Here is a 13,132-nt window from a genome sequence, read left to right on the forward strand (position 1 = left end):
CGGAGGCTTCTAATCATATCTCAGGCCAACAGCGGAGATCGTCAAAGAGTGTGACCTCGGTGTCATGGGGGAATGAGCTCTGAAATTTTAGTTTTGTTGTTAAGTCTTTTCCTGCAAAACACTTATTGGGTGACAATACTAGTACTTGCATGTGCATCCACAAATTAGAAAAGACTTTTTTAATGTTAATTTTATTCTAATGACAAGCTGTTACACAAATTTCTAGGTAGATAAACCCATGTATTTTCTTCGTACATGTGTATATATATATTCTTTTTAATTGACACATAACATTATATTAGTTTTAGGTGTACAATGTAATGATTCATTATTTGTATATATTGTGAGATATTCACCACACTAAGTCTAGTTAACATCTGTCGCCATACCTGGCTACATATTTTATTTCTTATGAGAATTTGAAGGTCTGCTCTCTCAGCAGCTGTCAGATACGCAGCGCAGTCGTGTTAACTCGAGTCGCCATGCTGTGCCTTACATCTCTGACTTATTGATTTTATAACTGGAAGTTTGCCTTTTGACCCATTTTGCCCAGCCCTCACTGCCTGCCTCTTGCAACTACCAATCTGTTCTCAGTATCTATGAGTTTGGGGTGTTTTGTTTTTGTTTTATTTATTGATTTTTTTTTTTAGATTCCACATGTAAGTGAGAGCATATGGATATGGTTTTTGTCTTTCTATGTCTGCCTGACTTCACTTAGCGTGGTGCCCCCTTGGTCCGTCCATGTTATCACAAATGGCAGGATTTCCTTATTTTTTTAAATGGCTGAACAATATTCCATTGTGTACACATGTGTTTCTGTATATACCGGGGGTGCCAAAAAAAAATGTATACACGTGACTTGTATTCATCTTTTGTTATCGGTATATATTGAGCATTACAATTTTAATACAATTTTTTTCTTTTCTTAAAATATGTATACATTTTTTAGGCACCCTCTGTATATATCTATATATAGATACATACGTAACTACAGTTTCTTTGTCCATTCATCCTTCCCTGGACACTTAAGTTATTTCCATATCTTGACTATTATAAGTAATGCCTATTATTTCCATATCTTGATTATTATTATAAGTAATGCTGCAGTGAACATGGGGGTGCATGTATTAATACCTTTTTGAATTAGTGGTTTCACTTTTTTCAGATAAATACCCAGAAGTGGAATTGCTGGATCATATGGTAGTTCTAGTTTTAAGGTTTTTTTTTTTTTTTTTTTTTTGAGAATTTTTATAAGAGTTTATTTGAGCTAAACTGATGATACATGCATGTGCGCGGGAGCAAGATCTCAAATGCTCCACAGAGTAACAGTTTTGCAGCTTTTATTCATTTGAAACGAAGGAGGAAACATAAGGAAGATGACATGGAGGTGGGAGATAGCAAGGCCGGGATCACAGGATAGTTAACGAGTTTATGTGCTCTCTTGAGGGTGGTTACTGCTTATTTCAAAAGTGTGTTAACCGAGATAGATACACAGAAACAATGGACAAGGCTTGCTTACGGCCAAGGTAAACCTTCTATTGACGAAGCTTATATGCCTGGGGCATGAAGACCCACCATGACCTGTCCAGTTAGGGATTTATGATCAGGTCGCCCTGTGAGGTCACCTTCCATGGAATGCCGCCTTTCGTCCACAGCTGCCGCTTCTGGTCATAAATCAGTCCGAAGGAGGCGTTGATGACCAGCCTTTTGGTCAACAGTGTTACCTGTCAGGGCAGGGCATGCTCCTCGTGGGAAGCTCAGGGAGGGTCAGCACCCACGTTGGCTGACTGTTGCGGTGGGGCAGTAACGGACCGTGTGATCTGAGGTAAGCCTGGGAAGGCAGTCAGGTCTTACGGCCTTCATTGCGGAAAAAATAAAAACAAAAACCACTCTGGATCATTTCTCTCCAGAAAACTCACAGGATCCAAGTTGTACCTTCAGTCTCATTTTTCTGTTATTGACATCTAGTGCAACATTTACATACGCCATGGAACGAGTTCTAATAGTTAACCTTACACGTGTTCAGTAATCAGAAACTGTTGGACTATATAGAAAAACCCAAAGAACAAGTAAAACTATTATTATGACTAATAGCATTAGCACACAGGTGAAGACAATCAAACAAAATGGCTTCTGAGTTCAGGGTTCATCAGCAGGTACACAGGCCTGTCGCTGTCTTGGGGTAGCGGCCTCTCTCTGGTGTTCTCATCCTCAGGAGCCTTTGATGTCCGTAGACAGGGTAACTCCATTTGTGGGTAGGCATCTGATAAGTTCCTTCCAACGAGCTGGGAGAGTCTTGGATGTCCTTTCCAAAAAATCAATACCTGAAGTCTCTGTCTCCTGGGAGCTCCCTGTGAAAGGAAACAGTTACCAACTTGGCATTTTCTTGAAGTGACTTTATCAAACCTTGGCAATAGTGTAAGATGTCTCCTTTCGGTAATGTCATCTCGTAAGTTCCTTCATCTAATCTAAGTCCAGCTGAAATGCACTGGGATGCATGAAGGAATGAAAAAACCAAGAAGTGAGGAGCCAGGGATCCCTGCAGGGAAGAACCAGGTGGCTGCCTTGGCTTTCGCACAGCTCCAACTGTTGGTTTAGTTTACGACCAGTGCTCCCCAGACAGGACGCTCCAGGAGTATTCCTCACGTACTTTACAAAGTTTAAATTCCTAATCTTTGGAGGTGCCCTTCTAAAACACTACAAAGTTATTTCTTCATATATTGAGATTAAAACCTCAAAAAAACCTTAATAACCTTAAAACCTCAATGTCTAATGAAAACTGAGAAGTAATCAATTAGCTTTCTTTAGCTTGGACATTTTATAACCTCTAGAAAAATTTTCATAGATGTCAAAGTCAATTATTAATATGGACTTATTTTGTAAAACCCACGCAACATAAAGATATGTGTTTTACTTAAACCAATAAACTTAAGCTAGTTTCTATTTACTAAAGATTAATCTTAGATCACATGAACTTGAAAAGCATTTCAGTTAATTTCTATATTTCTGAGAATTTTAGAATACCCTATCCTTAGAAGTGCTTGCCTTAAATCAATTTTAACAATACCATCCAGAAGTAGGAAATTATTTCACATTTACAACATACATCTATAGACTTACACAGACAAACAGCACAGTTGGATCCATTTTTTTGGGTGGGGGGAAGTTTTTTACAATTTATATCTATTCTTGACAAGTGAAGTTCTAAATGACCTTCCCCCTTTTAAAATAAGGACAGCCATTTTTATTACCTCAGAGAATTGGGTTGACACCCAAATGACATCACAGATTGATCTATTTATCTAAGTGCCCTTTTTGAAGCGTTGAGACTAATTCAATATGTTTTCCGTTCATTCTGCCTAATTTTATACCTGGCCTTTTCTAATTGTATGAGTGAAAATTAAACGTGTCAAAGGATCTTCATTCGGCCGTCTTGGTACTGTGGTACTTGGTACTGTGGTACTTGGTACTTGGTACTTGGCTGTGTCGTGGGGCTTGTGGGCCTGGGAGGCACAATTTCTCATGTTCATTTTGAGATCTGTAGAGTGAACAAACTTTTAGGGCAAACCAGCCCTTACGTGCTGGCCTCCAGATGAGCCAGACACCGCACATACCCTTCTTGCACTGCTGTACACCCTAGAGGAAGTGTTTTCTCAGGCATCCCCGTGAAGGTTCTTAGTCACCTGAGGATACCCGAGCCAGGGCCAGCCAGAGCTTATCGGACGGACACCGCCGGAAACGCAGTGCTTTCCAGGGCAAGGGCCCCTCTCTCGGGTTGGACTCATTGCAGAGCACCCTGCCCTTCTCCCCAGGGCTTCCAAAGGCTTCTTCAGGACGAGCTGCCCTCCTGCACTGGCTACCTCGTGGCACCCATAGGTATCGCTCCAGATGCCGGGGTCTGAACAACATGTCAGCCCATTGGCTGTTAAGGTTGGGAAGCACGTGTCCTTCCTCTTGGGAGCTAAACAGAGTTCGGTCTCTCATTTAACCTGCAGAGATTTTGTTCTGATTCTCAGTAAGCAACCTAACTTAAAAGCAGCAACCCATTTTTTTTTTCCTTTCCCTGGGTTGTCTCAACCAGTATCCACCGCGAGGATTTTCTAAGAATAGCTCAAATAAAGTCATGGCCTGCTGCTTAAAGCAAAGAGGCCCAGAATTCAGAGAATCTCACCCAAGTTCACCCGCTGCGACGCGGGGAGCCGGTGGGGTACCAGGGGCCTGTGCTGGTACCAAGCACTGGGTCCCGTCCGCACGGTGGTCCTGGTGGGCTTTGTCCAAACCTGGAGAGGATTTTTATAAGAGTTTGTTTGAGCCAAACAGGTCATGTGCTGGGGAGCAAGATCTCAGATGCTCCCTATTTTTAATCTTTTGAGGAACCTCCATACGGTTTTCCACAGTGGCTGCACCAATCTGCAATCCCTCCAACAGTGCACAAGGGTTCCCTTTTCTCCACAGCCTCACACACTTACCTGGCTTTCTCATTGTGGTTTTGATGTGCGTTTCCCTGATGGTTACTGGGGTTGGCCATCTGTATGTCTTCTTCGGGAAATGTCTATTCAGGTCCTCTGCCCATTTTTAAATGGATTGTTTGGTTTCTTGCTGTTAAGTTGTGTGAGCTCTGTATGTTTTGGATATTAACCCCTTCTCGTATGTGTGATTTGCAAATACTTCCCCCGTTCCATTCGTCGCCTTCTCACTTTATCGATGGTTCCTTTGCTTGTAGAAGCCTTTTAATTTGATGTAGTTGCACTCAGGTTTTGTTGCCTTTGCTTTAGGTGTCAGATCCAAAAAAAATCATCATCAAAACCGATGTCAAGGAGTTCCATACAAGTTTTAGGGATTGTTTGTTCTATTTCTTTGAAAAATGCCATTGGAATTTTAATAGGGATTGAATCTGTAGATGGCTTTGGTTGTATGGGCGTTTTAACAATATTAAATTCTTTCAATTCATGAATACAGAATATCTTTCCATTTCTTTGGGTCTTCAGTTTTTTTCATTAATGTCTTAAATTTTCACCGTACTGGTCTTTCACCTTCTTGGTTAAATTTATTCCTAGGTGTTTTATTCTTTTTGATGCAGTTGTAAATGGGATTGTTTTAGTAATTTCTCTTTCTGATAATTAGTTGTTTGTGGAAACACAGTAGACTTTTGTATGTTGATTTTGTATGCTGAAACTTAACTGAATTTGTTGATTAGTTCTGACAGTCTTTTGGTGGAGTCGTTAAGGTGTTCTTTATATGATACATCATCTGCAAATAGTTTTACTTCTTCCTTTCCAGTTTAGATGTCTTTATCTTGCCTAATTGCTCTGGGTAGGACTTCAGTACTATATTAAATCAAAGTGGTTATAATGGACCACTTGTCCTGTTCCTGATCTTAGAGGAAAAGCTTTCAGCTTTTTACCATTGAATGTGATATTAGCTGTGGTCTTCTTATGACCTTTGTTATGTTGAAGTACATTCCCACTATACCTACTTTGTTGAGATTTTTAATCATAAATGGATATTGAAATTTGTTGAAATGCTTTTTCTGCGTCTTTTGAGATGCACATATGATTTTTATCCTTCATTTTGTTGACATGTATCACATTGACTGATTTGCGGATGTTAAACCATCTTAGCATGTTTGGAATAAATCCCGCTTGATCATAGTTTATAATCCTTTGAATGTGTTGTTGTAGTCAGTTTGCTAATACGTTATTGAGGATTTTTGTATCTATGTTCATCAGGGATATTAGTCTGTAATTTTATTTTCTCGTGGTGTCCTTGTCTGGTTTTGGTGTCAGGGTCATGCTGGCTTTGTGAAATAGTTTGGAAGTGTTCCCTCCTCTTCTGTTTTTTGAGAGAGTTTGAGGAGGATTGGTATTAATTCTTCTTTAAATGTTTGGCAGACTTGACCTAGTGCAGCTGTCTGGTCCTGGGCTTTTGTATGTTGGGAGATTTTGGCTACTGATTCAATTTCATAGCTCACGGTTAGTCTGTGCATAGTTCCTATTTCTTCATATTTCATTCTTGGTAGGTTGTGTGTTTTAGGAATTTGTTCATTTCTTCTAGGTTGCCCAAATATGCCAAATTGTTGGCATATAAGTTGTCCATAGTCGTCTCTTATGACCCTTTGTATTTTTGTGGTGTCACTTGTAACATCATCGCTTTCATTTCTGATTTTGAGTCCTCTCTTTTTCCTTGGTCGGTCTAATTAAAGGTTTATCAGTTTTGTTTATATTTTCAAAGAACCAACTCTTAGTTTCATTGATCTTTTCTATTTTTTTAGTGTCTATTCCATTTATTTTTGCTCTGATCTTTGTTATTTCCTTCCTTCTAGTAACGTTGAGCTTTGTTTGCTGTTCTTTTTCTACGTAGTTCCTGGAGGGATACATGATCCATGTGTTTTTAGCTGCGCACTTCAGGGTCTTTGCCTTCAAAGCCTGAGTGATGCTATGCTCAGTATGGCACAGTTTGACATTGATGGGCACTTTGGGAATTTTAGAGACTTCTGATGACGCATCAGTTCATTTATGAATCCACCTAATCTGCGTTCTTTGAGCACCTGTGTCATGTAACATTGTGCTCTCAGTGCTGAGATGCCCGAGACACGGTTCTTAACATTCGGAAGACGTCCTCAGAGTCATGAATAAAGACATTTTCTAACTTTTCACATATCCAGAATGCAATACAGATGGATCCATGTTAAACTTGAAAGTTTTGGTAGCTTTAGGGAAGAAAATAAAAAGCTTTGCATGGTATTGAGTAAATTTGTTATTCTGGAATGATAATTACCAATGGAATCAAGAAGACTTTGCTTGTACTTTTGTACGTCATAGAGGAAGTTAGGGGTGGGTAAGGAGTATCTGTAGCTTTGATAGGTCATGATGACAGAGGGAGGTGAGCAGTCATATTTCCTATATTCATTATCAGAGACAAAAGAACAAAGTTCTCATTCAAACCAGTGCAGATGCGTAGAACTCTTTCGTTTTGTGAATATCTTGGTGACAGAGGATAAGTATTTAATTTCAGAAAACTTTGTAATGTATTGCATGAAGTCGTTTTCAGAAGATTGATGGAAAGTAAAGGTATAGCCTTTACTTTCTCCAAACTTACTATTTTAAGTGTGGTATTATTTTCTATTACCAGATAATTTTATTTTCATAGTGATGGGGTAGAGGAGGAGTTTGTACCTGCTTTTTTAATTTGAAAACTTGTTTTGAACTTCTACATCCCTTCCTAGTTTCATTCAATTCAGTCGATTGGACTTAAATACAAGTTTCGAGTTAGCATGTACTTTGAAATTAGACTATATGTTTTCCAAATAGTGTAACAAAAAAGATTTTCATTCTTTTTGATTGTCTTGTGAAGCCCAGGAAATTTAAGCACGGACTCTTCCTGCTGGTTCCCAGGTGCTTTTAGGCTCTCTTTCCTCTTTGGCTGGGCCTCTCTTGTGGGCTGGGACTCATTCCTCCTTCCTTCGTGCCAAAGAAACGTCGCTAGCTTCAGATTATTCACTGTTTAAATGAGATTGTGTATATTCTGAATTAATTTTTTCATAATGATAGTTCAGAAGTTTTGGTATTTTGCGATACTCTAAAAAATTGTTTAAACAAGAGTAATTCTTGATCTGATTCCTAACATTATCAAAAATGTTCTCCATTTCTGTCTGTGCGGCCTAAGTGGTGGTGTCCACAAACTGTTACCAGACTGCTTTCAGGCCGGAGGACGCTCAGCCCCCTCTGCCGTCCTCCTGTGAGCACGTCACCTGCCCACTATCCGCGGGGTGCCCGGCACCTGAGGTGGCAGCATTTTATTCTTGGGCCATTTGCAGCCTGGAGAGGCTGACGGCATGAAACAGCTTGCTTTTCCCTTTATTGTTTCTTGCAGTTGATTATTTCAAGTACAGCTTTAAAGAATATCCCGAGAGAATTAGTATGCATCAGTAAGGGAAGTTCATGAAGTGACTGTAGGTTTTTTGTTTTATAACTTCATGTGCTGAAAATGAAGTGATGTCTTGGTGATCTTTGAACACTGGGGTGTTTAACTAACTGGTGCTTTTGTGTTGTTAGAAGAGACTATGCCATCTCATTCCAGAATTAGTAACTCCATGGCTTTCTTTTCATCCTGACAGGATTGTTCAGGAGACAACTTTTGATTTAGGAGGAGATGTCCATAGTGGAACAGCATTACCGACAAGCAAGGTAGGTGATTGCATGTTACCTGACGGGACGTGTGTGTGCAGCACTGAGTACCTGTAGGCGACTGTCTGGAAGTGGGCGCGTGGAGCTGGTGTGCGGACAGACTTCCCAGGGCTCTCTGCCCACTGTGGCCCCACGTACTGCTCAGTGACAGATCTAGGACGTGAGCAGGCTGTCTTTTCCCCAAGGTCAGGGAAGTTGTGCTTTCTCCTCCATTCTGTGTGTCCCCTTCTTGGTCAGGGGACCCCTGAAGAGAATGGGCTCCTGCTCTCCTTGACCCCTCGACTTAGACCCCAGCTCCCACCCACCAGCTTACCTCCCAGGCTCGTTGTTTGCACAGTCAGTTTATTTGTCTTCATTTTGGTTATCTAATGCTGGGGAACAAACCCCCCCAAACTCAGTGGGCTACCACCGCAGCCACCTTGTGCACTTGCTGCGTGTGCTTCGTGGTTTGGACTCGCCTGGGCAGTCGCGTGTTGGTCTTGCTGATGGTAACTTGTGTGACTGTGTCCACCTAGCTAGCGGGTTAGTTGGTAGCCAGGCTATGCCAGGACGCAGGGACTCCTGTCACTTCTCCGTCATCTCAGATTCCCTCCATGGGACCTCTCCCCCATCATGTCTCCATGGGGCAGCCTGACGTCTTGGTACCGCACAAGACTGTGGAATTGACAGGTCTCCTTAAGGCTTGGGCCGGGAACTGGCACAGCATTGATTCTCCCCCTTCCATTGGTTAAAGCAAAGCGTAGGCCCCGCCCAGATCCAGGTGGAGGGGCTGCTCAAGGTGGCTTCACTGTGGAGGCTGTGACGAAACAGACTCCCACAGTCCTGGGACAGCTCCTCGGCCTCCAGACGTGTGCAGGGGCCCTGTTTTTAGAAGCCCACACTGCCCCCTCCAGCTGTCGTCCCTGGGCTTCTGCTCCTGGTCACAGCGTGATTTCTTGAAGAAATGATCTGTGGTCGCATGTCCATTTCCCGGAAGTCCTGTCGTCTTTCCTCGGCTCCTGCTCCTTCATGGGGCCTGTGCTAGTCACGGCACTGGGCCACCCTCCATCCAGGTCGCCAAGCCCAGGGTCTGTTCTCTGTCGGAGCTGGCTTCCCACCACCGCCTCGGGGCACTTTCTCTCAGCTTCCAGGTGTCGCTCTCCATTTCTTCCCACTTCAGTGCTCATACCTCCTCCTGCTCCTCTGCTTCACTTCTGAAATTTGGGGGGTCCCCAGGCTTCAGACCTGGAGCCCCTTCCCTCCTGCTGATCTGTGTTCCTAGGTGATGTCGCACAGTTGCCGAAGTTAAAATGCCGTCTTTGTGTTAAGTGCTCCGACTCTGGCCTGGCCCTGTCCATACTGCGGAGGCCTGCTTGGCGTCCCTGGGAATGTCTAACACGGATTTCAAAGTTACACAGCTGAGATGAACTGGCTCTGCTTTCTCCAGCACCCTGTTTTCCCTGGGCCTTCCCGAGCTCAGTCACTGATGTCCCATCCACAGGCTGTCCTCAGGGCCCATCCTTCGCTCAGCCTCTGCATCCAGTCATGTCCACGCTCTGTTTGCCCGACCTCTGCCTAGTCCTCCAGTGTCTGCCTTTCTCCATCGTCACTGAGAGGTCGGCACGTGGCGGGATCCCGCAGAGCTCCTTCCACGGACGGCAGCCTCCTCTGGTCTGCCCGTTTCCTCACTGCCCGCCCAGCAGCAGACTCGTGTTTCAGAGATGTAAACAGCATTCCCTTCCCACCCCGCTGTCAGAGATCCCGGGGGCTTCTGACCCCAAATACCACGCGGTCTTCACTCGGGCTCATGCAGCGCCTTCCCTCTGAGCTCAGCCAGTGCTGTCCCCGGCCTGTCCTGCACGCAGGCCACTGCTGTCCCCTGACCACCCACCATTCCCATCCGAAGGCCCACGGTTGTCTCCCCCTCTGAATGCTCTTTATACAGTTCGCACGTGGCCACCCTGTTTCTCAGACCTCAGCTTGTCACCTCCTGAATGGAAGTGGTCCTCGAGTTTCCGGGCGCTGTCACCATAGCTTACTTCAAGTTCTGTGTGCAGCTTTTATTCCTGGCTGAGCTCTTTTTTTTGTTGATTGGCTGTAGAATGTGAGCTCTGGGAAAGGAGGGCTCTTGCCTGGTAGGTTCACTGCTGAACCTCTGGTGCCTAGAGAAGCGTGTGGTGCATGAAAGAGTCCCAGTAACGATCTCAGGAATAGTTGAATGAATAAATACTCTTGGGACCAGATATAACGGTCTTGATAAAAATTTTAGTTTTCATAAAATGTTTAGTCAACATTGAAAACTTGGTAAATTGAAAAATAAAAGTGAAAATCCATTTCTTCACAATTTATAGTTGGCTATTGATAACATTTTGATGGATCCTTTTTTGAATTCTTTATGCATGTACGTGTGTTAATTTATACTTTTTAACATCATTAAATCTGTATACACACACACACACGTGCACACATAAACCTTTCTGTCCTGCTTCCTTTGGCTTTTATTTTGTGAGGGTTTCCTTTGAAAATCATTTAAAAACAAGCTAAAGTTGTTTTGTAATATGTTAGCATATAAAATGCCATAATTTGACTATCTTGCCTTATTCATTTAAAACAATTTTTGGTAGTCTAAATATTGCCATCCACTGACCAAGCAGTTTTATTTCTATAAATGTATCTTATGGAAGTAATTATTGTCTATGAATATATATATTTATGAGCATGATTGTCATGACTCTATACTGATGAAAATTTCAAACAGCATAAAGGATTGGTTTAATGAACTTTGATGAATAGACAACAAAATGTTTTATGGCTGTCATGCAGGGTCTCTAGTCCCGCTCCCCGCACAAGAACCCAGGACATGGTGAGGCCAAAAAGGGACACCCACGGAGCCATAGATAGGGGAGTCATATCACTATAGTCTTGCTGGCGGCTGGGTTGGAGACACAGGAAGCAGGAGCCACACGATCCGCAACCTGCCGTCCCCTTCTCTGCCAACCAACCCCACTTGCTAGCTGCAATCCTCACTTGCTAGCTGCAATCCTCACTTGCTAGCAGTAGCCCCGGCAGTTATATCAGTGGCTAGTGGCTAACCGGTAACAGCTGATGGCCAACTAATCACAGCTGACGGCCATCTACTCCCCGAGCCAGCACCTTTTCACGTGAGGCCGAGAGCCTGGAAACTTCTCTCTGGGACTCTGTCCCCACAATGGCCATTACAGTTCTGTAATGTAAAAATAATATTGTAAGATGTTTATAACATGAAAAAGAGTAATTTTGTTTACAAATCAAGTTGTATAATCTCATTTTGGGGAAATGAAAACCCAGAGAGACCCATGCGGCACAGTGTAATCTCTAGTTGGTAAAACAAGGTGGTTCTTTTTACCTGCGCTCAGTGTCTTCATTAAACAGAGGTAGCGGGGAATCTTCCATAAAGGGAGTGCGCTGCAGTCCGTTTCTTCATTATCAGTGTATTGATTCTGTTCTGATTGTTTTCTTAATAAAGGTAACTCGTCCTTTTTGTGTGCTGTAGGTTGGTTAGGAATGTGTACTGTTGGGAAGGATTAAATGTGCTGTGTTGGGTTGCTATACACGTGTGTTTTATCTTTGTTGTCTAAGGGCAAGAAATAAACCAGTTTCTATACTGAATTCTTTGTAGGTTTTGAGCTATAAAGAGCAGAGTTTTAAGTCCTTTCTTAAAACAAATAAAACGAAAGACCCTACCTCTTCACGTTGTGCACTCTCGCAGCCCTAGCCTGACTGAAGAGAACTGCTTGGAATAAAGTCACTATTGTTGCTGTGCTTTTGAAGAGCCCCGTGTGTATGTACTGCTTCTGCGTGCCTGTGTTTAAAGTGCCTTCTAGCTCTTCGGAAAGGAAGGTGGCTGTGTGTGTTTTACAGTTCCTCCGTGACAGTGAATGACAGTGTGTCTTGGGCGTGCCACTCCTCCTGGATGTGCGTCCTCGCGTGCTGCGCATCTCCCGTCTGTGCTCGCGCTCTGCGCTCCTGTCGTGCTCCCCTGCTTGGCAGCCTCGCCTCACAGCTTCACCTGCAGCAGTGGGTGTGAAGCGTGACGGGTGTGTGCAGAGTTTTAAACGCCCTGCGTCTTCCTTCCTCTTGGCCCAGAGCACCACGAGGCTGGACAGCGACAGGGGACCGTCTGCCTCCAGCCCTGCCGAGCGAGGGATGGTGAAGCCCATGGTCAGAGTGGAGCATCAGGAGTACCGCAGGCAAGAGAGCAGGTAGGAAGGAGGGGAGCGGCCCAGCGAGGCCTTGGGATGACGACCATTGACCCTGCAGGGGCTTGGCCAACAGTTTTAGCATGTCAGCAGTATTTTTCAGAATATTTACATTTTATGTTACTGACTTGGAAAAAAATGTTCCATCAGCAGTTCTATCTCTTATGTGCCACCGAGTTGTCCAGTTGAAATAGGCGTGTTGAATTAAAATGTGTCTGTTTTGAATGTGCTTCTCTGCAAAAACGTGGGAGAGTTTTTATAGTTTTAATACTTGTTAATTTATATACTTAGATAAAACTAGTCATTTCCCCCCTTTTTAGAAGAAATCCTCACGTGTTTAAAAATACGCAAAGCCAAATCTGATTTTGAGGGAGAGCTTTCAGGACTCACGGAGTGCCGTGGTGCTGTGTTGGGCTCCCATGTGGTGTGTCTCCCTGTTGAGATGAATGGGATGATTTTGTTTTCTTCTCACATTGTTCTTGCCTAGGTTTTTTTCATTAGAGAGCTTCTGCCTTTTGTTATTTTTTTTTCTCACGATTTTTATATGGTCTTAATAAGTCAATAATTATATGACCTTAATAAGTCAGAATTTACTTTCTTGTGACCTCTAAAATTGTTTAAATGTTGAAAATTAACGTCAGTGCCTTAGACGTGGTTCGTGTAGCCGATTCGTTTAAACTGCAGTGTTATCTGTGCTGAGCACGTTTACTGTAGGCCTCTCGTGTACTC

General features: G+C 43.2%; 1 protein-coding gene across 16 annotated transcripts in view; it reads left to right on the forward strand.

The window, feature by feature from the left end:
* The window catches only part of AFDN (afadin, adherens junction formation factor), a 131,674-nt gene that overhangs the window by 64,459 nt on the left and 54,083 nt on the right, over positions 1-13,132 (forward strand). For all 16 annotated transcript variants that reach the window (XM_033100448.1, XM_033100445.1, XM_033100446.1 and 13 more), the window contains 2 exons: positions 8,117-8,186; positions 12,291-12,406. In XM_033100448.1, the coding sequence (XP_032956339.1) occupies positions 8,117-8,186; positions 12,291-12,406 (186 nt within the window). The remainder of the gene's footprint in view (positions 1-8,116; positions 8,187-12,290; positions 12,407-13,132) is intronic.

This window comes from Rhinolophus ferrumequinum (assembly GCF_004115265.2).
Source record: "Rhinolophus ferrumequinum isolate MPI-CBG mRhiFer1 chromosome 3 unlocalized genomic scaffold, mRhiFer1_v1.p scaffold_36_arrow_ctg1_4, whole genome shotgun sequence".
NCBI lineage: Eukaryota > Metazoa > Chordata > Mammalia > Chiroptera > Rhinolophidae > Rhinolophus > Rhinolophus ferrumequinum.